We start from the raw sequence: 25,372 nt of genomic DNA, 5'->3' as shown, positions 1-25,372 counted from the left end.
CATCTTGAAATTTGAGTGATTGTGCTTCATGTATTTTCAGTTCCGAAGCTTTTTATTTTATTCAAAAAGCCATTTTCTAAGTGTCTTATAATTTCCTTTGTTACTTGGACATAATTCCAGTTTCCTCCTTTCCCTCCCTGCACAGTTGCCAAACAAAAGAAGCCTGTAAAAACTTATGTTTGGCTGTTACTCCACACATTGTTGACAACATTCTAGATTTAAAAAAAAGATTGTTTCAGTCTTAAAGAACACCATTCTTAACATCTTTTTTTTACAACTTCCGCTCTATGTAAGAGGTCTGAATTCTGTAAAAATTACTCTTTTAGAAGTGTAAGAATTATTCAAAACCGTATCTATATCAAGTAACAATGTCAATGACAAATTTGTTGTCATGTAATTCCAGTACGTAATCTCAAAACACGTCTTTAATCTTTGTGAAAATTTGTAACACAGAACTTAATAGGTAAAAGAACAAAAGCATACTCTCAAGAAAATGTAAACTGATTAAAACTCATAAAGAAGATCATTCAAACAGTTATCCTCATTGCTAATGATAAAAAAAGGCACAGTTAAATGATTCACTTATTGTTAGTTATACAGCAGAATGACCCACAGCAGAATGAAGGCCAAGGGAATGTAAAGCTTATGTCAGACTTTGTAACTTAAGAACACAACCTAAAAAACATCTCTTCGAGAAAATCATACATGTAGATACTCACGGGATGTTGGAGAGATGCAGGGTGGCAGATGGAGGAAAAATATTTTGGCAGTTCTTAGAGCCAGGATTCTTAAAGCGATGCAAAGGGCTATTGCTATAGTCCTTTGTCAGACCTTTGTCCTCTTGCCCTTCACGAGGAAGTTGAATTGTCTGATATTTTGAAAGAGTAGTATGCATGACCCTTCCATAAAGCCTCTGTCCATTCAAGTGGTTGATAGCTAACCAGTGGAAATTTAATTTGAACAGGAATAAATGGAGGGGAAGAAAAGACGATTCTTTAAATACTAATATTGTTTTCTACTCAGTGCCAGATTTCACATTCTAAATTTAAACTGCAACTTGCATGTCTATCAGCTGGGCTATGCCACAACATTATATTTAAAATACAAAGATGTAATATAATCTCCAGTCTAAATGCAACAAAAATGCAAAACATCATTTCAATAAAGAACAGTTGATTATTATTAAATAGTTAGATATAAGGTGAACTACAGGAAAATCATATGATGTGTTATTAAGACAAACTATGGGAAAATTGTATGATGTTTTAATTCTAACATTTACTAGATTGAGATTCACAGGAACTTAGTTTTTAAACCACTAAGAGTATTATCAACATAAGTAAGGAAAAGTTTGTATGTAGTAATGCAGCACAATGATGGATTGAATTTGTTTATGCTTGTCACTGACAGAGGGCAAATTCTTCCTTTATATTATGCTCATGTTAGTTTGAAGCATAACTGTGCCTTAAAAATCAATACCTAATTGAGCCTGGGTTGCATCTGCCATCTGAACCAAAGCAATTCCTCTTTTCTTAAACATAATCTTCACACGATGCACATTACCATATACACCTGTGGAAATACAGAAAGGAAATCTTTTCATAGCAGCAGAAGGGCAAGTCTGTTTCTTTTGATTAACATTAGATTTACAAAGAATAATCATCTCATTCAACAGCTTGGTTAGAATATTAGTATGAAGGACAGTTTTGAAGTTTGTGTATTATTTTCTGAGGCTCCAAAATGGAGGAAAACCCCCAGGATCTTAGTGATAAAACTGCATGTTTATGTTAAGCTTTTAATCAGTGCAATGGTCGTCAAAGTCCCCTTAACAGAGGTTTATTGAAATATTACTATGCCAAACATTGTCCCCTGCAATTAATGTATGATCCAATTCTATACAGCATTTCCTCTGATGCAATATTTGTTTTTTTCTCTTACTTTGTCTTCTCATTTTTGTAGTAAACAAACTGGACCATACACTGAAATTCATCTGACACTGTAAATCTTTTGCCTTTTTTGGTATCTGTGGCCTACAACTCCTGACTCAAATTACTGTAATTTTAAAATCAGTGTATTCTCTTGTGCATTTTTTGGATATGGAAAAAACAATGAAGCTTGAATTAACCATCAGGTGTCAGATAAATAAAAAGAATGCTAGCCCTGTGGTTTCTCAAGGGATATTTGACATATCTTACCAAATAGGATGAAAAGTCCATATGGTGTGATGGCCTGTTTAAATGATAAAATGAGTATATTATTTCTAAAGCCATGCAAATAAAGACATCTATTCCATAAGTGTATGGTAAACAAAAAGAATGGAAGAAATACTGCATACCAATACATAAACCTGTCTCTCCAAAAGCCATTCCCTGCAATAACTACAGTGTACGGCACTCTTGTTAGTATATATTTGCAATGCACATGTGAAATACTTAAACAAGCTAACACTTCAGCTCATGCATATCCATCACTCAAGACTCAGTCTGTCATGCTGCAGAAGTTATTAATATTTTAAGTAGCTTCATTATTTGAACTTATTCTAAGCTAGCAACTCATTCCCTGAAAAAATGAAAGACATTTGCTAAACTAAAAATAGAAAAGAACATTCAAGAATTCCTTTGTATTTTGTAAACAGCAGACAACACCTATGAAACCAAACCTAGTTGCTTCAAAATGTGCTTGCTTTTTCTTCAACTTTGTCCCCATTCCTTTATGTGATGACTGTGACATTCTAAAGTGATATACATACAATTTAACTTTTATATATGAAGCGTATAGAAAGTGGTATTTAAATTGTGTTTGAACAGAAGCTGTTCAATTAAATTCTTGTATGCCAAGCACCAAAGACGATCATTTACATCCTAATGCAACCAAAATTTATTCAATTGAGCAAAGGTTTTGCCAGTATTAAAAATACCTGGGTATCAGAAGCACTACTTACACCCTCTAGCCCTATTCCTTCTCATCTCACATTTGAAATGTGTAACAAAATATCTGAATTTTTCAAAAAAGGAAGATACTGCAGCCTAAGTGCAAGCCCATACTCATTTATCGTTAGCATTTAGTAATAGAGAACAATTACTATCAATGTGAAATTTAAATTCATCACGAGTTTATCTTTCTGGCCTAAATATTTTAATTCAACATGGAGGGGTGTTTTTAAGAAATTTCTTATCCAAATGAGACCTCAATATTTTTCTAAAAAAAAAAAATGTGTTTGGAAGACAAAGCCAGGTAATTTAAAAGTCGCAAGGAAATGTTCAAGTGCACACTAAAACTCTGCAATGGGGAGAAATACAAATTGAAATAAGCTCAATAAGATTTTCTATACATAGAAAAAGAAGTGACAGGGCTCAGACAACCACTACTGAAGGACAAGTGTTACGCAGTTGCCACAAAATATATTTACAACAATTAATGTTGTTGTACATAGTTATTTCACACCTTTTAAGAAGTTGAGCGTTATTTAATGCATTGATACTGTAACATGCATTACATCACAAAGTTCTACATGACTCCTTAGATGTGGTTAGTATTACGTAAAGGAGCAATGTCCTAAAAATATCTCTGACCTATCTTTGACATATGCTTATTCTTAAGAAACACACTCTTTTAAGATTCAGAGAATCATCTTGAATAATCAGCTGCAGAAAGCATATCCACAACCATCATCAGAAACTCACTGCTAGGATGTATTGACAAATCAAAGAAAAAGTAACTTGTCTTACAGTCCTATCTGCAGCTGTTTCTTTTGATGCTTACCGTGGAATTTGGCTGTTAGTACAAAAACAGAAACAAAACAATTACTTAAAGAAACTGGTCAACAGATTTTTGAACCTCAGAATATGAAGGTAACTTCCATTTTGCCATCACTTCTAATTTTAACAGTTTTATGGTTAAGTAAATGTATTGAGTGTGTAAAACAAGAATTTTACATAAGCAATAGGATTGCTTATCAACAATCAAGTATCAATTGTATTTTAAGTTATGGCCTTGGTAGAGCTTGATTTTATTTTTTTTTTAAAGATGTACATGGCTTTTAATTAAGAACAGATCAGTCTGTAATATTTGACTAACAGGAGGAAGATTATAGAATAGCCTATGTCACTTCCACTACAAAAATAACTTTCCAAGTTGTCCTTGGTAATTTTACTGCCAACATATGAAAAAAATCAAAATCTGTGTGGTACTTTGAAAAGTGAACATGTGTATATATTCACTTTTAAAAACAGATGTACAGTGATGTCAATAGCAAAGTACACCTGTGTGCTTCCTCTCCAAACTGGGAAAAGTTGCAAAACTAGAAAGATTCTATCCATGTTTAGAAAGCTACTTGATTTGGCATGCTTTCACCTCCTTTTCTCTTCCCTCCTTTTTTTCTAACTCCTTATTTTTTAATAAATGAAAAATCCTTTGCCCTCTTTACAGATAAAGCAGCACATAGATGGCTGGAGTTTTTCAACCTCATCAATATTACAAACTACCTCAAACAAGTATAGAGCTGTCCTGTTTTTTATATTAGCAGCATAGAGAATTTCTCTTATTTCTTCAGCTAACATCCATTTCCGAGAAGGATTCTGGCTGTTGCTACAAGGTGATACTTGAATCAGTTCCACCAATCAAACTTACTTCAGGGTTGAGGTTGCTGACTAGTAAAACAGAATTTCCTGGAATACCAGTAACACCAGGAATCTGTCCAGACACTGTTGACGGGGTGATAGTGAGAGAACCAAGTGCTCCAGGAGCAGCTGGAACTGAAATACCTGTAAGGGTATAAAGAGCATCACTTGACATCTCAAAGTGGAAGAGAAAGAAGACAAAACCAGGTTATGTTTGGCAAAAACATCAGTATTCAATCTAAAAATGCTTTTAAGGAATTTAGTTATTAATAGTACCTGACCAATAAAGCAGGAAATGCTTCCCTTTCAGAGATGAAGAAATATTCAGCTAGACAAACAGACCCAAACAAAAGGGGACACAAATTGCAGTTCAAGAAAGAAGAAAAATAATTCAGCACAAAAGTTTATCCTGTGTTAGAAAGGAAAAGATCACTCAGTTTAAAAAACTATTTATTTCTCACTTTCTAGCCAGGAAAGGGGAGACTTCCTGTATTTGCATTGAATATCATTGAAGTCCGATGATTCTTAGAAAAACAGATGCTTAATTTCTTCTCTTGCAGGTAATATTTATCATGGCATTTAATTTCTTATTAAACTATAAACTACATCACTAATGTTTTTTATTACAGAAAGTAATTTTACTGAGTTATATGAGAAAGAGAATCAGAATTACTCAAAGGGATACTGTGTTCTGATTGCTATATCTGAAAACAGTTTGCTTTAAACAGGTGTATTCAAGTAGCCCACTAGCCATAACTACAAATATCACATTTTTAGAAAATACAAACTTACCAGCACCTTGAGGAAAGCCCAAGGGTTGGGCAAATCCAGCAGCCCCTGGATATGATGGGAATATCGTATTTTGAGTGGCTAGAGAGAGAAGACACATCTAATTAAAAGAGATTTTAAAAGTTTTGGAAAACAGAAGAGGTTTCAAGATTCAGAATCAGCTGCCAGTGTTGCTATTCTGACTTTGTCTGTCGTTACACATCTTATAAAACGTTTGCGTTAAATCTCTCATTGAAATCCAAGATTCTATTTCCAGCCACTTTTGAAGGCAAATATTCTGATCAGCCTCAATGTCCCTCTCTAAAATGAAGTTAGGGCAAAACATAAGGTAGACAAGTCTGAATAGGAAAGCACGGCATAGACTAGTACCCAATAAAGTTAATATGTCTGTGGTGTTCCACAGTTTTTATTCACATGATGGACATGCATTCTAGAAATTGATGGAAGTAAATATAGTCAAAGATGGTTTGCAATGATAAGATAAAACTATTTCCCTGATATTTCTAAAATGAGTATAAGCTAAACAAGACAAACAACAACTGATCTGAGATTCTGAATTTTACTAGCTGCTGAGATGCATAAAGTATATGTATTTTGCTTTTTAAAGGGGTGTACTTTCCCAGTTTGCATAACTTCATAAATAACCAGTGTTTTTTATGGTTTCTCTGGAAATCACAAGCATGAAACAGACTTGGAATAGCAACATACAGACAGTCACAGCCTCACAGATGGCTCAGTGATTTCCACATTAGTATGTGCAGTTAAGCGCTACCCAAGGCAGCAGAAAAACTTGTGTTCTAAGAGGCAATTAGGTACAAGCCTGAGTTGTGGATTCTGTAAGTAAACACCACATTTTTTTCTCTAAAATGGGACATGTATAATCAAGAAATACATCCTACAAGCTTGGTAATATGTCTGTTTTACTACTCAAACCTCCACCATTGACTAAAATACAGACACATTCCCTAGAGAATGGTCCTTGATACAATGTATGATACAATACCATAAGTATTCATTGTGAATTACAAAAGCAACAAATGGAACAAACATCAAAGATCAAGTATTCATGAATATTGCATCACATTACACCTACTCTTATCTGTGGCAACAAAGTGTCTTTCATACAAACAACCGAATACATTTATCACACCAAAGCAAGTAATTGTGTTCTTGAAATACATGTACTGGTGCATTATCCTGACAAGTTCTGGAAACACAGTTATTAATCACTTATTCACAATCTAAAAATGGTAATGGAACATTAACAAAGAAATAGATAAACAGCTTTTATTCTGCCAAAATAAGACTTGCATGTTGCACACTGATACCAAAATCAGGCATGTAAAAATTGTCAAACGGAACTAGTGCTGAAAGATCTGGAATTCTTTGTGGCCTTTTTTTTTTCTTTAATGTGTAAAACCATTTGCTTCATGGTTAGTAGCTAGCTTTCAAAGCAAGCTAATTCATGTATCTGTGCTTATGCTCACTAGGTGAAAGAACTCTTTAAGTGCAAAATATTCACAAAATTTGTGTGTTTACAGTATCTTTTCCACCAAAACCAAAACTTAATAGAAAAAAAGAGAGAAACAAGTTTCAAGAGCAGTTCAGTTTTGCTATTAAGATAACTTCAAGTCTAGGAAAAAAAAGTATTATTCTGATAGTTACCTGCTTTATCTTATAATTCTCCATCAAAAATACATCCACTAGTAATAACACAGGAAGTGGAAGTGCTGACATGACTCACAACATCTTTTTCTCATGTTCTGTAACTAAGTCTATCAGAACATGCCAATGACAACATATACATGTTGTCACCAGTGACAGAAAGGTTAGAAAGCACACTTTTCCCCATCTACAGCTATTTTCTTAAAAGAAAAATATCTATGCAGCTGCTTCACTGTGATTTCACTATAAACAAATTTTGGTACAGACATCAGACTATTCTTCATACCAGCACCTCTGCTGTTCTGACTATTATAGCAAATGAAAACTGTAATATGAAAAATGAGAAGCTTGGAAGAGTGAAGGAGAGGAAATGGAGCAGCTTTCATGAGTTATCCTACAAAAGCATACATTTATCTTTGCAAGTTCATCTTTAATCTATTCTAATTGTACTTTCCCCTTCCAATGACATTTCAAATAGTGCAAGTCTAATTAATCAGAATATATTAGACCTGTAACAGTATACTTCTATAATGCTGTATGGCAAATTCTGCCCCCCTCACTCCACCCCACAGTATAAAGACAGTTGTACATAAAGTAAAGATCCAAAGCCTGTCTTTAAGGGGAGCAGTAAAAACAACCAAGAAAGTAGTAAGTGCACCTCACATTCTTATTCTAATCTAAGATAACTAACTTAACTATCCAAAAAAATCAAACAAAACCCAGTATCTGCCCTAGCCATCACAGAAAACTAAAGGAAAAAAGGGGAATTATTCCCCTACCCTTTCTACTGTGCTAATCAATTGGACAGCACTTAGATACCTATTCAACAGTTAAGGCAGCTCATACCTATGTATTATTGCCAACCATTATCATTAGAGAGAAAGAAAAATAGCTAAAATAGCTCAAATTGCACTGTGAGCACTTCAGGTCATCAGATCAAAGTGTTTGGTGATTGGCATTATTCCTAAAGCTAATTAAATTAGCATAGTAGAGCCATTTAAGCCAAAAGGGCTTCTCCAGTGTCACTTCAAGCAGACACTGTCTCCCTATATGCCATAGAAGTGACTTCTAAAATTCAAAAAAACTTCTAAAATTTTATCTTTCAGAAGGTGACTACAAACATTTATAAATGCGGCATTTTGAATTTTCTTATAGTTTGTTTTTTGTTACAGCAGGCAGTTATCCTAAAATATGCTCAAATAAGAGCTAACACCCTTAAAACATTTATTTTCAAGCAGCCTTAGGCAACCAATTTTAATTGGTGATGACTTTCACTGACCATACTGATATGCAACATTTATTATATTACCTGTACTAATAATGCCATTGCAAATCATTTTACAAATGTAGCTTTTTGACAACACCTTGAGTTTGCCCATGAGCATTCCTCATGTTATAGTTACAGATATTAAGTTATCTTGAGTTGGACTTTCTGCTTTCCATACAAATCTTGCTGGACCTAACACACAGAAACGTATGCAAAATGTACCCTTCTGTGAACTTGATATGAAACTAGAGCATAAATGCGACATAAAAGTTATGATCTTAGTGTGTATTTATCACTAGAAGTGAAGGTTTCTTACCAAAGGTAGTAGCTAAGGATGCATCCAGGGTTCGTTGGCCATCACCAAAAGGAAGATCAATGCGAGTGAAATCTCTGCTTTTGTCATTGTTGTACTTTACTTTTAGCGTAGTTAACTTGGAGAAATCAATACGCAGAGTGCAGCACCCAGCATAGATACTGTGGCCATCCAGAGACTGAAGAAAAATAATTACATTTGCAGATTCAAAACACATCGCAGCAGCCACTGTTATAAGTTTATTATTGCAGCCTTTCAGTACTTAAGTGGTCTATAAGAAAGATGGGGACAGACCTATTATCAGGGCCTGTTGCGACAGGACAAGTGGGAATGGTTTTAAACAGAAGGGTCAGTTTGGATTGGATATGAGAAAGAGGCTTTTTACAATGAAGCTGGTGAAATATGCCATAGGTTGCCCAGAGAGGTCATCAATGCTCATTGGACTGGGCTCTGAGAAACCTGATCTAGTTGAAGATGTCCCAGCTTATTGCAGAGGGGTTGGACTAGATGACCTTTAAAGGTCCCTTCTAAACCATTCCATGATTTTCACCTTGCAACTGTATCCAAATAGTAATTCATCCTCTGGTTTAAAAGTGGTGGTTTTAAACACCAAGTAGACAATTATGCTGCTACTATCCTTACCTAAACATCCTGTGTACAGTTCCAGTGTAGTCCACTAGTTAGTAAGTATTACATCACTTTGTGCCAATTGGACAAAACAGAGCTTTAAGCATGACATGACTTTCTGTGTTTCTGATCTCACTTGTCTCCCACTCAACACACAATATCAGGTGCTAGTAGGAATACTAATTTGGAAATTCTTACTGACCCTTACATAAGCTGGTGAAGGGTTTGAAGCAGCCTGTGAGGACCTGCTGAAGGAGCTGAGGTAGTTTAGCCTGGAGAAAAAGTGGCTCAGAGGGGACCTTATTGTTCTCTACAACTACTTGAAAGGAGACTGTAGTGAAGTGGGGGTTGCTCTCTTCTCCCATGTAACAAGTGACAGGACAGAAGAAATGATTTCAAGTTTTGTGAGGTGAAGTTTAGACTGGATACTAGGAAAAATTTCTTCATCAGAAGGGTTACCAAGCATTGGAACAGGCTGGAACAGGAAAGTGGTGAAGTCACCGCCCCTGGAGGTATTTAAAAGATGTGGAGATGCAGTGTTTAGGTACATGGTTTAGAGGTGAACTTGGGCGGTGTTAGGTTTATCATTGGACTCAATGACCTCAAGGTTCTTTTTCAATGTAAACCCCTGGAGCTGGGCTTGATTTCAAGTGAAGCAACAGAGCAGATGTATCCTGTGCTGCAGATCGCCCAAAAGAAGTGGTGGGTGATTGTTGTGGCTAAGTCCCTGCTGAAGAGGACAGAGGCACCCATCTGCTGACCTGACTGCTGATCTAAAAAGGAGTCGTCTACCAGGAGCTTGAATCACAGATGTAATGCAAAGACTGCTAAGGCTTTTGCACATATCTGACTATTACCTCCTGCTGCCATTTCATGAGAACTAAAGACAGCAAGGGTAACTTGGGAATTATCAAATGGGATTTCAAAGTTCCACCTGAATATGAGGAAGAACTTCTTTACTGTGTGGGTGACCAAGACCTGGAACAGATTGCCCAGAGAGGTTGTAGAGTTTCCTTTCCTGGAGATATTCTAAAGCCATCTGCACACGAATCCTGCACAACGTGTTCTATGGAACACTGTTTGAGAAGGGAGGTAGGACTAGATGACCTATAGTGGTCCCTTCCAACCTTACCCAATCTGTGAATCCATAAAATCCATTTTCTTATGAGTAGCTACGCTCAGAAAGATCACTGAAGTAGTATTTTCTGCCTATACCAGTCATAAAAGAATCATGATGGATGAAGGGGGAAGAAAACCACTCAAAAGATACTGGTTTGTCAAAATTATTTAAAATAATTTAGGCTGAAATTTTAATTTCTGTGAAAACTTTAATTAGGTGTAATTTATTATAAATACTCTCCTTCAAGAAAAGATACTATTGCTAACAACCAGGCTATAAATCCAACTACATTTACTAATTTTCAATATATTCTTAACTTTTGAACATAGTGAATTTACTTGCTGAACTAAAATACAAGTAGAAATACGTAAATATCCTGAACCTTTAATGTTGAAGCTGAGAATAAAGTCAAGTTAAATAACAAAAGTAAGGTAAAAGTTCCATTCTATCTCACCTTTCAGTAATTTTTTTTAACTGAATCCTAATTACCACTTAATACTTAGAGGAATCTATTCTATATACTTCAATGGGAATTTTCAGATTCTATTTCTCTTTAAAAATTCTATTTCTCTTTTATTTAAAATTTTAAATAAAATTTAAAAATTTTATTTATTAGTAAATAAATAAAATCAAAGTGTTTCAGGCTTAACTTCAAGTAAGTGAAGTGTTTTATCTTTGTCTTTATTTTTAACTTCACAGTTCAAGTATTATAATGCAATGATTTTAACAGTGCTCTTCCTTCTGCAAAAGTCCTGAAGTACTCAGCTTTCAACATTTAATTATAAAACTACTCATCACTGAGGAAACTAATTAACAGTATTTTTTAGAAATTAAAATATGTAGTCATTATAAGAAAACTTTAAGAATAAGTTGTTTACATAAAAAATATATTGAGTATTTTCAAAAAAAAGTATCTGCTGCTATACAAAGTGGAGGAGAATACTGGTGGCACCTCTGTGGCAACATGTTTAGGAAGGGCTAAAAAACCAGTCAGCTGAGACGTGAGATGTGAGAAACAAGTGAGAGAACCATCCCTATAAACACCACAGTCAGAGAAGGAGGGGGAGAAGGAAGTGGTCCAGGCAGCAGAGCAGATTCCCCTGGAGACCATGGTAAGGGAGGCTGACCCCCTGCAGCCCATGGACACCCACAGTGGAACAGATATCCATCCCACTTACAACCTGTGGGATGGTGTATCAGGCTGTTCTGCCTAAGTGAGGATAGCCAGCTTGAACTTTACCCTATTTGCAAAAGTTATCAGCGGTGCATGGAAAAGGAGGTCATGCTGCTTTTGGCGTTGAAGGATGCTGAGACCAGCCTGAGTCATCAATTCCAAAGTTAAACATTCTGAGGAAGAACAATGTTCCCTGACAGAAACTGGCACCAGTGAGGATGTGGTGTACAAAGTACCTGATAAAGGAACAAACAACTGATCCTACTGATAACCTATCTAAAGCTGCTGAGCTGACACAGCTGGCTTGGAGACATCTGACTGACAGTCAATGACTCTGTACTATAAAAGCCCAGTCCCACTTTTTAACAGCAGGGTCTCCTAACACACCCCTTCTAGAAGTACATGTGTAGATTCCTCTCTTGGGTGCAGATGCCCCTCAAGGTTACTCTCGCAGGCTAAGCAAGATATTTGCCCACAGCCATTGCTACTGAGTAATTTTTTTGCTAGCTTTAATATCATTGCTTCAATATTGTTTCAATAAATACTGCACTGTACTATTAGTTTTATCTATACTATGTGCTAAATAATTCTGATTAATGTTTTTTAGTCTAATTATTATCATTATCATCATCCAGTTAAATAACTAATTTATCTTATTAATATAAATATATTTGTTTTGACATCCTTAATCCAGTGGGACAGAGTTGTATAAAGGCTCAATTACATACACATAATTCCTTTAAACATAAACTATTAACTAAGTCTGAGGCTAAGATTGGATCCAGCTGCACTTAGACTCCTCTCTGTGGAGTTTAGAAAGCAAGTGGGTCCTTTCTGCACTTTGTGACACAACAGGAGGGTCTCCCTGGTAAACCTTGTCCAAAGCTTCCATTCTGCCCATGACAGAAGGGCCCACACTGGAGTAGTTAGGGAAGGACTGTATCCTGGCAGAACCACCCAAGCTGGCAAAAGGAACAGTGTGAGGAGGAAGGAGCAGCAGAGACGAAGTGTTGTGGAATGACCACAGTCCCCATTCTCTATCCCCTGCACTTCTCAGGGGAAGGAGGTAGCGGACTGGGAAGGAAGTGGAGCCTGGGAAGAAGGAATGAGGGAGTAGGAAAGGTGTTTTTACTTTTGTTTTTGTTCTTTACTTATCCTAAGTCGAGTCTGTATGGCTATGACAGTAATTGTTGAGCAATCTTGACTCACAAGCTTTTTCATTTTTATTTTTCCCCCTGTCCTACTAAAGAAGGGGAGGGAGAGCAGTTTGGTGGGTTACTGCAGCTAGCCAAAGTTAACCCACCACAGAAAATACACTTGAGTAGGTGAGCTTTCCTTCATCAGTGAGAACATGCATTTTAAAAGTCAGCAAACAGTTTGTTTGAAATTAAGAATTTCAAGATGAAAACACTGATTGTTGTAAATTTCTCACTGAAATTCAAGCAAGTAAAACATGTAATATTCATTTAACTTCTAGGCATTTAACTACACTCTCTTCATTGAACCTTACTGAAACTATGCCATTCTGTTTGAAAGGCAAACCTTTTCGGTCAACTACAGTTACTGTCACTCATCACTACTGACAGTTCTGAGTTTTGTTTTGGTAGACTGGAAAGATGGGCAGAGCAAAACCCTCTGAAATTCAGCAAAGGCAAATGCAGGATTCTGCATCTGGGGAGGAATAACCCCAGGCACCAGCACAGGATGGGGGCAGACCTGCTGTGAAGAAGCTCTGTGGAGGACGTGGTGGACAACAAAGTGTTCATGAGCCAGCAGTGTGTCCTTGTGGCAAAGCAGGCCAACGGTATCCTGGGGTGCATTAGGAAGAGCATTCCAGCAGGAAGAGGGAGATAATCTGGCTCTTCTGCTCAGCCCTGGTGAAGCCTCAACTGGAGTGCTGTGTCCAGTTCTGGACTCCTCAGGACAAGAGAGAAACGGAGCTCCTGGAGCAGGTCCACTGGAAGGCTACAAAGATGAGGGGACTGGAGCATCTCTCTTACGTAGAAAAGCAGAGGGAGCTAGGCCTGTTCAGCCTCGAGAAGACTGAGAGGGGATTTTATCAATGATTTTTATTTTGGTAGACTCATACACTTGGGTGTATATTATATATTTGTTTGCAGTTTGATGATAAGAGTGCTGTCCTCTTAACTGAGGGATGTCAAAAGTTATTCATATGCATCAAGAGGGTTAGAATGATGAGAAATCATAAGGTAATGGTCAAGATATCCCCAGTGTTCCCCCCTTACCAGAGGGGAGAGGAAACCCCTCCTACAAGCAAACAAACAAACAAAAAAAAAATCAATTTGAATACAGTGTACTTACCATTTTGGCACAATATGCATTCATTGCATCAGCATATTGGAGCAACGCTTGGAATTGATTGTTCTTATGGAACATGACAATCTTCAAGACATATCCAAATTTAGAGAAAATCTGTTAAGGAAAAAGCATGGACTTTTAGACCCAATGAATAACTCATGCACTCTAAAAATTAGCATTTAATATTTCAAATAAATTTCTGAAAAGTATTTCTGTTCTGAGAGCTATACAAAAATTGAGTGAACTCAGAATTTTGTTTGGGGTAAAAAAATATTTTAAAAAAAGGCTACAAGAGATGGGAAAGAAGAATAAAATTTCCTAAAAGATTTAGCAATAACTGATCAACTAAGAGCAGGGAAGGAGAACCCAAACAGGCATTTGTCCAGTGTCTGCAGAGAAACTGTGGATAATGAATCAGAGTTGAGGTTTGACAAATGAACTTTCCCAAGTCGTAGAATCATAGAATATGCTGGAGTTGGAACGGACCCACAAGGATAATTGAGTCCAACTCATGTTTCTACGCAGGACTCCCCAACAATCACACCCTGTGCCTGACAACATTGCTCAAATGCTTCACCCATTGAGTAACATGGTTATCCAGCTGTGTGCTGGACATTTTGTTCCAGAAGTATCCTGTGAGAGACAGTACCAAAAACTTTGCTGAGGTCCAAAAAGATTACATCAGCTGGCTTTCCCTGATCAAGCAGGTGGGTTACCTTGTTGTAGAAGGAAATCAGGTTTGATAAGCAGGACTTCCCTCTCACAAAGCCGTGCTGGCTGTGACCAGTGACTGCGTTGTCCTCCTCAATACCTCCCACAATAATCTTTTCCATGAGTTCACCAGGCACTGAAGTGAGACTGACAGGCCTATCATTTCCAGGGTCTTCCTTTTTGCCCTTCTTGAAAAATTGAGACAACATTTGCCAGCTTCCAGTCAGCTATGACCTCTCTGGATTCCCAAGACAGCTCAAAAATCACAGAGAGGTTTTGTGATGACATCAACCAGTTCTTTGAGAATTCTGGGATGAATCCCATCAGGCCCCATAGATTTGTAGGGATCCAGCTGGAGCAGCAGATTCCACACATTTTCAGGGTCAGCTGGGAGTTATTCTCACAGTTGTGGTCCTCCAGCTCAGGGCACTGAGACCCTCTTGGTCCATCATCCATGTTGAAGACAGAGGCAAAGAAAGTATTAAACACCTCTGCCTTGTCTCTGTCCATGTTTGTGTGGGGACCATTCTCATCCTGTAAGTGATGATATTTCTATACTCCCTTTTGCAATTAACATACTTGGAAAAATCTCTTTCTATTGTCTCCCATATTTCTGGCAGCTTCAACTCCCATTTAGCTTTGGCTGCATGAATTTTCTACCTACAGTGGCAAACAGCAAACAGCATCTCCATTCTTCCAGTGTCCCCTGACCTTGCTTCCACTGGGCATACATCTTCCTTTTTTGCCTTATTTCTGAGAGAAGATCCTGTCTCAGCCAAGCTGGCCTTCTGCCTCACCTGCTTGACTTCTGACATTTGGGAACTGCTGCTCCTGTGCTCTTAGGGAGTGATGTTTAAAAAGTGACCAGAACTGATGGACCCCAGCACCTGCAAAAACATTTTCCCAGGGGACTTTACTCTGTAATTCCTTGAGCAGCCTGAAGTCTGCTCTCATGTCCACAGTTGAGGTTTTGCTGGCACTTCTCCTCCTGTCAGCAGATCTTTTAAATTAACTCAATCACTTCACGGTCGCTGTGGCCAAGACGGCCCCAATCTCCACTTTGCTCACGAGATCCGCTCTGTGGACAAGCAGCAGACAAAGGAGGGCATCTTCCCAAGTCGGCTCCCTCATAGAACCTGTTCCATAAAGTTGCCATCCAGGTTTTTCAGGAACCTTCTGGCCCAGGCTGCACCAGCTGTGTGATGCTTTGATGCTTCCAGTTGTTTCTGGCAAGCTGAAGTCCCCTGCAGGGACAAGGGCAGTTGACTTGGAAGTGTTCCTTAAAGAATAATTCACTGGTGTCATTGGCCTGGCTGAGAGGTCTATAGCAGACTCTCACAGTGACATCTGCATTATTTGTTTGTCCCTGACTCTTACCCAGAGACTCTCCACTGTGCCATTGCCAGCTGTGAACTCCACACATCCTAACCCTTCTGTTACACACAGTGCCACCCCTCTGCCTCTTCTGCTCTGCCTATCCCTCCTGAAGAGCCTGTAAACGTCTTACAGGGCATTCCAGTCACAGGTCTCATCCCACCAGGTTTCCCTTATGTCAATGATGTCAAGTCTCTGAGACTGGTCCAAAGCTTCGAGTTCCTCTGGTTCGTTCCTCATGCTGCGTGCATTGGTGTAGAAACATTTCATGTGTGGGACATTGTAGCCAACAGCTCATGAAGCAGATTGACAGATCCCATTAATGCCCATTTCCTGAAGTCTGGCACACCATCCCATTGCTCACCACTGGCAAGTCTGGTGTTTCCCCCTTCCCAGTTAGTTTAAAGCTCTATCAATGAGCCCCACTAGCTCCTGTGCAAGAACTCTTGGGTTTCCTCTTTTTCCCCTCTGAGATAGGTGCATCCCATCACATGTCAGTAGGCCAGGTGTTGAATAGATCATCCCATGGTCAAAAAATACAGAATTTTTCAAATTACACCAGAGTGGGAGCCATGCATTGACCTGACATCTGCCTATTCGTATCAACATTATTCCTTGTTTCTGGAAGTCAGTTGAGATGGGAACGACAAACTGCCTTTCAAGGTATCCACCTATACATTCTGTACTTCAAACAAATTCAGCAAATTTGTTAGCCAAAAATACAACTTAAATAGGTGATGTGTTTACGAAGATCCATTGTCCAAAATAGAAGACAAAGAGGAAAGGAGCAAGACAAAGACTTAGACTGGAACCAACTCACATACTTTACAATCAAATGGTATTTGATTTATTGCAAATGCAAACATTCCAGAAATATTTTGAAAGGATGAAATTAAATATATATACATGCAAAATGAGAGTGTGCACTAGATGGAAGTGTCTATACAAAAGCAAAGCCATAAGGAGAGAGGACAAAATTAAAGCTAGGATATATCATTCAAATACAGAAAAACTAGGTCTAAATTAACAGTCAAAAAGGAAAGGTGAGCTTGTGAAATACTAACAGTTTTGTAACAAACTGTTAGAATCAATGCATAGTCAGGAAAGCAAAAACCCCTGAGAAGTATTAAACCTGCAATGGAAAGAAAGGCCATACTTTTGCCAGCCTAGAATCATGGGTACAAGACCAATGTCCCAACCCTTTGTGCCCGGTCTTTCATCTCTCAGAAACAAGATTTTAAAGCTGCGGTCATCATTTTGTCATAGGAAATGGAACAGAAACCTTTTCACAGCTATTTAAAATTAGCCATTGATTTCCTGTTCATAAAGCACTTCCTCTTAAGAAAGGCCTAACTGCAGCTTCTCAACATATGCTTTTCCATGTTTATCCAGAAGACTAAATAGATCTTTTTAAGGTAATGTAATTCAATGTACTGCTGCTTGGTTTTAAACCTAAATACCCTGTATATATCAATTCTGTTTCTGCACAGATAAAAATGCATATTCTGTTGCTTATGATAAATATTTTAAGGTAAATTGAGGTTTAAAAAGTTAATTTCTTGACAAGCAGTTATAACTTACAAAATAAAATTGAAGCTTTGGATGACAGCTTGCCTACTAGTGTTCTATATGATGCTATACTTGATGCAAATTTTCATTTGTATTAACCCAATCACACTTAAAGCAATGTTAGATTGTAGCTATGAGGCACAAAGTGCTGCTTTAATTAGAGGAGACTGCCCCTCGATAAGAACTGCAAAAAAGATCCCTTTTCAAATATTGCTAAATTTTATAGACCTATTGCAAAAGTAGTTCAGTGAGGGTCACTGGACAATTCAGAGACTGAAAATATCATTCTACTTTACTGAAGTAAACTTTAATCATATTAAACTAACATGAATTTCCTCTTTGCTGTTGCACTGTTAAAACTAGCACAGTTCCCATAACCACAGAAGCTTGTTCTCAGGTTATTCTGAGTGCACTAATAATCCCAAGCAGTTGACATACTATTTGTACAAGTTCAGTAACAAGTGAACAACACTCAAAAAAAGTTTAGATCAGGTAAATTGCTACATCAAAGTGAAAACTACTACACTAGTTAATGAGTATCATGGTGGGGAGAAACAGAGAAAGAGAAAATTCTAAGAGATAAGAAGAAAAATAAAGTGTTGCAAACAATCATCTATTGTTTGAGATCACAGCAGAGCAGGAAAAAAATCTTCCAGGACTGCAGCTTCTTGTAAAATCATCCCAATTATTTTAAATCACATTTGTTTCAGAAACTCCTACGTGGGGCATGTCTTTTCCTGTATAAATTTACTAGTAATTACAAAAGCTTTTCAGTACCTGTAAAAACATCAACAAATTTTTTGGGCACAAAGAAGTGGTCTGAAAGTTATTGTTTTTAAACTTAGAACTCTCAGTAGCATAACCCAAATACCTAGCAGAAGTTACAGTAATGTCTTTCATAGCTGTAGTCTACCACTGTTCAGGGCTTTCAGAGGTAGTTAAATGTCATTCTAGTAGTCGATGAACAACCAGAAACATTTGTAAAGCAACTTGCATTTTACATCACTTGCATTGAATTATAAAAGTGCATATAAGCCCCTAAAACATAATGTAAACTACTGATGTTACTCAGCACAAAGAGCGCTAAAATATGGATCCACAAGTTCATAACAATCAGTATTTCACTAGTTCATCATGGGGGCATAAATCAGAAGTAACAGTTCAAGTTCATTGCTGCTTCCACAGAAAGGAAATGAGGTAAAAATGACAACGTGAAAAGCAGGGTACAGAAGCCTTGTTTACTGGAATTTCATTTGTGCAGAATTATTTCAAACCTAGATCTCTAAACTGCAAGAAATAATTTTAAAGAGGCAGTCCTCACTCAAAAGATTAAGGATCCACAGGTACTTAAAATAAGTTCGTGGATTTACAATAGCAACATTGGAACAGACTGTAATTTATCTTTTTTTTAAGCAATCCTCATTACCTGATACAGCATTTCTAAAGTGATAGGGTAAAAAACATTTTCAACAACGATTCGAAGAACAGAACCTTGACTTGGAAGGTGTCCACCTTCACAATCAAGAGCACTTGCAATAGCCAGGCTTCCATGCTGCACAGCATTCACACCTTGCAATGCAGCCTGGGGTCTCTGAAATTACAACACAGCAGAAAGCATAATTAATTTACATGCAAATTATCATACTGAAACAAAGGTCTCTTAGAAGAAAAGCACATAAAATGCAACTACAAAAAAAGGTAGTTCCTTCATATGATTGTTGATTAGATCCCACATTAATAAAGGTAAATCATACCTCTTCCTTTCCATGCCCCTCCCTTACAACTGATCAGTGTAATTCACAAAATTACAACTATTTTTTTAGTTAAATTGTTACTACTTTGTAATGTCATATAACCACAATTTTGCTTTAATTCAGTAAGGTTTTGACATTTATAGATTTTTCCAGCAATACTGTTGATGACAGTATTGATCACAATATTTGTAATAGACTAACAACCAGTCAGTGCCCATAAAACTATTTGCTCTTCTTTTTGAGGATTTAATTCTCTTCAGGAACTGAGATTTGGTGGGGATAAGCTTAAAGGTGCATACCCTGCTCTTCTTTCAGAGTCAAGTTATCAACCACTCCTCCAACTGGAGTTTTGCCTCTACACTTGTTTTTTATGGCCTTCAAACCTCCTCTGAGTAGCAGAACTATGGAGACAGGTTTCTTTCCAAATATAATGTTGTGACTTGAAATCGTCTCAGCTACACTGTTGTCTTGGAAGACAGTCTAAACAGGGCACGTCATACAGACGTTCCCCAGTTTCAGAAAAAACATAACCCTGCAAAATAATCTGTACTTCAGGCCTGAGCCTAGATACTAGGATAGTAACATAGCTGCTCTGCTAAGGTATGAGACTCAAATATAAGTGCCCCCCCTCCAATTTTTAGAAGCAGACAATATTTTTCAAGAAGAAAGCAAGTGCTATGCACCAAGTTAAATAATCAGAAAGAGATTCAAGGAGTCTTATTTGCAAATATATGTATGGTTATATTTGGCTGTTACACAAACCACAGCCTCAAAAAAAAAAGTTTGCTGTTTATTTGTTTTCGCAGATTAAAAAAAATCAATCCAACAATCTTGGATGAGGAAACAGCCAAATAACATTTACCAGACTGACAAGCTTACAAGACTTCAGTGTCTTTTGTGTGAGCACAAATTAAAAATGATTAATGATTTATGCCCCTATCCCTACTTGCAACATTCTTACAGAAAACAAAATCACGATATACACATTGCAGTATATAACTCAGGTAACTAAATGGGAGGTCAATTGAAAATCATCCAGGAATCCAAAAATCCAAACAGATTTCAACCATAATATGATGGTTTGTGTGGTCTGATCTTACTGTGCAAAGAGTATTTCCTTGCTTAGAGATTAGGATATAAATCACTCATCTGCATTTTTCAATTCATATTCTTAAGAAATCAATTTTTAGAATTTCAGAATTACAAGGAAGAAATTAATTCTGGTGCTTGGCACGTGTACCAGGCTTCTTTCCAGCTGGTTAGCCACCAGTGTAAAGTGGTACCTGAGGTTACTCTTCAGGTGCAGGAGTTGGCATTTCCCTTTCTTGAACTTAATGAGGTTCCTCCTGCCAGTTCATTTCTCCAGCTTTCCAAGATCCCTCTGAATGACAGCACAACCATTCCGTGTGTCAACTACTCCTCCTAGGTCTGTGTTGTCAGCAAACTTGCTTAGCATGTTCCCCATCCCATCATTCAAGGGATTAATTAAGATGCTAAACAGTACTGGACAAAGTATCAACCCCTAGGGTACTCTACTAGTGACTCAACCTCAGCTAAACTTCCTGCTACTTCAGAACCATTTTAGCCTTTTGAATCACCTCACAATCTACTTAACAAGACTGCATTTAATCAGTTTATCTATTGGGATGTTACTGGAAACAACACTGAAATTCTTGCCAAAGTCAAGATAAACAATATCCACTGCTCTCCTCTCATCCACCAAACCTGTCATCTCACCACAGAAGACCATCACATTCGTCAGGCTTTACATCCTTTTGAAAAACCCATGCTGACTTTTCCTAACCCCTTTCTTCTCCTTAGAACATTTGGACATGGTTTCCAGGATGAGTTGCTTCATTCCCTTCCTAAGGACTGAAGCAAGGCTGATCAACCAGCGGTTCCCTGGTTCTTCCTTGTTGTCCTTCATTAAGATAGGAGAGATATTTTCTTTTTTCCTAGTCCTCTGGAACCTCTTTCAACTTCCATGACATTACAAGACTGTAAGAGTGGCATTGCAATGACACTGACAAGCTCCCTCAGCACTCACAACTGTATCTCATTAGGATCAAAGACTTTTTGCTTATCCAATTCATTTAAATGTTCCCTAGTGAGATTCTTCTCTATTTCTTTCATCAAGACTTTCCTACTGTTCTCAGTTGCTTGGTACTCAGTGGCAAGTCTTAAGCACTAAATGCTGAAGAGATGGCATCCAGAACTTCAGACTTTTCCATGTCCTTTGTCACCAGAGTCCCTACCCCCATTCAGCAGTAGGCTCACATATTCAAAAAAAAAAAAAAAATCTTATTTCTACTGCTGAAACACTTTGAGGAGCCATACTTGCTGCTTTTCACACCACTCACCAGAGACAACTCCATGTGATCTTTGAGTTTCCTAACCACAACCCTGCATGCTCAGATAATGCTCTATAATTCTCCTGGGGCACCTGTCCATGATTCTAACTTTTCTATACCTCTCTTTCATGTTTAAGTTCAATGAGGAGCATCTTGTTCATCCACCTTTCTGCCACCCTCACTTTGCTTCTTGCTCATCAGGAGCAAGCTTTGAGCTTGAGCTTGAGCTCCTCCACAGTAATTTTACAGATATTGAGAAGTCTCTGTCTGAAAGAAGTTACTGCTTAAATAAAAAGACAGGCATTATATATATCAGAACTTGACTACTGATGTGAAAAGTAGTCTATTCACTAATGTTGTGGTTCAATCCTAGTAGGCAGTGAAGCACCACAGCTGCTCAGCCACTTTCCCCCAGCAGAATGGGGAAGAGAATTGGAAGAGTGAAAGGGAGAAAACCGATGGAATGGGTTACAGACAGTTGAACAGGCAAAGCAAGAGTTGCAGGTGTAAGCAAAGCAAAATAAGGAACTCCTTTACTATTTCCCATTGGCAGAAAGGTGTTCAGACATTTTCAGGAAAATACGGCTCCACTGAACGTAACAATTACTCAGAAAGAAAAAGGCCACAACTCGGAGCATCCTCCCTTCCTCATCTTTCCCCCAGCTTTCAATGCTGAGCACAACATCATATGGTGTGGGATATCCCTTGGGTCAGCTGGGATCTGGGTCAGTCTCAGCTGGGTCCTCTCCCAGCTTCTTATGCACTCACACTGGCAATGTGAGAAGCCAAAAAGTTCTTGATATTTTCTGTCACAAGCTGCTACAAGGAAAATTAACTCTGTCCTAGACAAAACCAATACACCATCCCGTTAAATGGAAATATTATACTTACAGCCTGATTATGTAGATTTTCAGTCTTAAGTTCTTTGTAATTGGAATACTGAATATAAACTGGCCGATTGTGGAGGTGAGGTGTAGCAGGAGTATAGTAGTTCACCATAGAAACAGCAGCTTCTGTAGAAGCCATTTCCAAAAATGCCTGTAACCAATACATAGCCCACTTCAGTGCTGTTTTTGTTTACAGGAGAGAATAAAGCATCAAAACATCATTTTTTCCCAATTCCACTCTCACTAGAAAAAGATGATGTGAAAGTAAAGGACTGGTTTGCTCAGCATTAAAATGCACTTGTGTGTGCATGTTTATGGGGTTTTGTGAGTTTTCTCATGAAGCTTTACTTTGTAAGTACATTAAGTCATTAAAGAAGAGGTGGAATAAGTATGACATATGGGAAGCAACACCACTAAAAATACCACACTGCTAATGAATTTCTTAGATTTCTGAATCCAAGCATTATTACCTAGCTAGCAGATACACATACTGATTGAAAAAGTAGGAACAGGACACTAAACATCTATCAGTTTATACATCATATGAACCCAGATCAGCTCTAGACAATTTTTTGAATGAATGCCTATTATTTTTATGATTTCAGTGTTTATTCATGGTGTGAACTATTCTGTCACATCTAATAGAATTAAAAAGATGGTAAAAAATTAACAGGTACGTTAGTAACTTAGGGAGGCTATTTCAAGACATACGTCTACATCAATAGAGACAATATAGTTCTTTATCATCCATATGTTCTTACCTAAAGTGGATATAATCTTTAGCAATATTATTAACAAGTTTCTAGATCATTATTTAATTCAAAGTATTAAGAATTTAAAATAAATTTCATAACATTCTTTCACATTTGAAAATATGAAAATCTTGAACTATCAATGAAATATTTAGACATTGTTGCAATCATTTCAGTCAAATGCAAGACCTAAACATGAACCACATCTTCAGCCTTGCCTTTGTAATTGAAACACTGAAAATTACATACCTGACCTTTTCCTTTTAGCATCAAGAAATTGGTTACTTTGCCAAAAGGGAGACCTAATGCAATGACTTCTGCTCCAGTAACATCACCCGGAATTTGACGAATATGAAGGACACGTGAAGGCAAACATTGCGATTTGCCTCCTTTGATTTTTTTCTTCTCATTGTCTAAAATATTTTAGGGAAGGAGACAGACAAGCAAACAAGATAAACTTATTGCACAGTGTAGATACCAAAACCTAAAAAAAACCCAAACTGCTTTTTCAGCACTAACATTGACTTAGGTATAGCTCTTTGAATCTTAAGAAAAGACAGTTCATATATAACCACAGTACAGTGTAAGAAGACCTCATCACCTATTCCAAATATCAACTATAATGGGAAGGTGTGTTGTGTTTGTTTGGTTTTGGTTTGGGCTTGTTTATTTTCTTGTGGTTTAGCTTTGTGTTTTGAGGTTTTTTTAAATTCTTACAGACACAGAGGCCAATAACTTCTTTCCAAATGCCCACATAAGGTATTTACAAAATGTTAGTTGCACAGTAGAGGGGTAAGTCAAAACTGAGATGTAATATATTAAATTTTTTTAATCAATTTTTTTCCTGTGGTTGAGGTGTAAACTCAAAGGGTCTTTATTTATCTATTTTATTAAAGAAAATATGCTGTTCTATATGATTTTAAGTTTTGAAAAGTCTTTGGAAAGGATGCACAGCATGAATTCCATACAAACTCTAAAGTTTTCTACTTTGGCAAACTGCCTTTTTTTTTTTTTTTTAAACATGTGCCTATTCGGATCCTGTAACAGCTAAGTGACCAATGATTGATTACATTTCAAGGAGATGACTCAGAGTTCTTGAGAGCACTTTTACACAGAACATCACATCTGGAACAGGCATATTGTTCTAGAAGCAGTTGTAATGAAGGCAAGAGAGACAGTCTTAACACCTAATGTCTTGCATTTAGCCTTCCAATGAGAACAACAAAAGATGAGGAAGAATTATTTGTATGAGCTTTACAAGAAACTTCAGATTTTGCTGTCCATTTTGAGTACAGCCTAAGGTTCAAAAGTGGTTTAAACAAGTCATTCTGTATTACAGAGGGCTCTTTTATTAGTGGAAGACTCTAAAACTCCAAGTTAGATGATCTAAGCCCCAACCATGGCACACTCACAAGCCAAGTTAACAATTCCCCCACCTGCAAAACAGAAAAGTTGATTATGCACTGATTTTTCTATCAAGAAATTTTATATGGCTTCATGTGCTCTATATGCATTCTGAAAATTGTGAATATCTGGTACACTTGTTGGGGATGAGACTAAAACAAACATGAACATATTAAACACTTACCAGTACCAAGCCATGACAGGATATATTACTATTAAAGCCTAACAACCCATTCTATGTTTTACTTTTCAGGTTCAAAATGGACAAGATATCCTTGACTTTACTAAGTTACTTGACTTAAAGTTAACTTATGCAGCCATTGGGCATTAATTCTTCAAGACCACCTATGCTGGAAGTACCACTAAAGGAAGCAGTTCCTAGCTTTCTCTCAGTTTCTTGTCTGATCTAAAACTATAGGTAGACATATACATTTGCTGCATCTTTCTCAACACATGAAGAGGGCAGAGCATAAGTTTCTTCACACAGTAGTATAGTTTAACATGTCTGAAGAAATATGTGGCTGTGGTTTCACAGTGAGCCATCACATAGCTTTAATGAACCCAGTTTCCTTACCCTGCATCTGCCTATCCAACTTCCCACCACTTTCCCAACAAAACCCCATTCTGCTGGTTTTGCACTACATATCTGAACAGTAATCTGTGCCAAATCCAGAAAA

At 37.3% G+C, this 25,372-nt stretch overlaps 1 protein-coding gene and 1 long non-coding RNA gene across 10 annotated transcripts in view; one reads left to right on the top strand and one right to left on the bottom strand.

Moving 5' to 3' along the window:
* PTBP3 (polypyrimidine tract binding protein 3) overlaps positions 1 to 25,372 on the bottom strand; it is a 58,418-nt gene that overhangs the window by 11,572 nt on the left and 21,474 nt on the right. For all 8 annotated transcript variants that reach the window (XR_003529171.1, XR_003529170.1, XM_027652528.1 and 5 more), the window contains exons 4-13: positions 23,541 to 23,704; positions 22,544 to 22,690; positions 18,974 to 19,138; positions 13,897 to 14,007; positions 8,657 to 8,831; positions 5,412 to 5,489; positions 4,630 to 4,763; positions 2,196 to 2,229; positions 1,480 to 1,572; positions 720 to 936 (exon numbers count right to left, since the gene is read on the bottom strand). Coding sequence is in view for 6 of the 8 variants with exons in the window: in XM_027652528.1 (XP_027508329.1) it covers positions 720 to 936; positions 1,480 to 1,572; positions 2,196 to 2,229; positions 4,630 to 4,763; positions 5,412 to 5,489; positions 8,657 to 8,831; positions 13,897 to 14,007; positions 18,974 to 19,138; positions 22,544 to 22,690; positions 23,541 to 23,704 (1,318 nt within the window). In the remaining 2 variants the exon portion in view is untranslated. The remainder of the gene's footprint in view (positions 1 to 719; positions 937 to 1,479; positions 1,573 to 2,195; positions 2,230 to 4,629; positions 4,764 to 5,411; positions 5,490 to 8,656; positions 8,832 to 13,896; positions 14,008 to 18,973; positions 19,139 to 22,543; positions 22,691 to 23,540; positions 23,705 to 25,372) is intronic.
* On the top strand, positions 12,541 to 23,664 carry LOC113951492. 2 transcript variants are annotated; one of them, XR_003529172.1, is made up of 3 exons: positions 12,541 to 12,640; positions 12,824 to 12,938; positions 23,559 to 23,664. It is a non-coding gene; the product is annotated as an uncharacterized LOC113951492 (long non-coding RNA). The 2 variants fall into 2 exon arrangements; XR_003529173.1 differs by having other exon boundaries at positions 12,824 to 12,899; positions 23,559 to 23,658.

Source organism: Corapipo altera, unplaced genomic scaffold (genome assembly GCF_003945725.1).
Source record: "Corapipo altera isolate COAL_440 unplaced genomic scaffold, ASM394572v1 61286, whole genome shotgun sequence".
Classification (NCBI taxonomy): domain Eukaryota; kingdom Metazoa; phylum Chordata; class Aves; order Passeriformes; family Pipridae; genus Corapipo; species Corapipo altera.
Note: the sequence above shows the minus strand (reverse complement) of the source record. Positions and strands in the feature narration are given on the sequence as shown.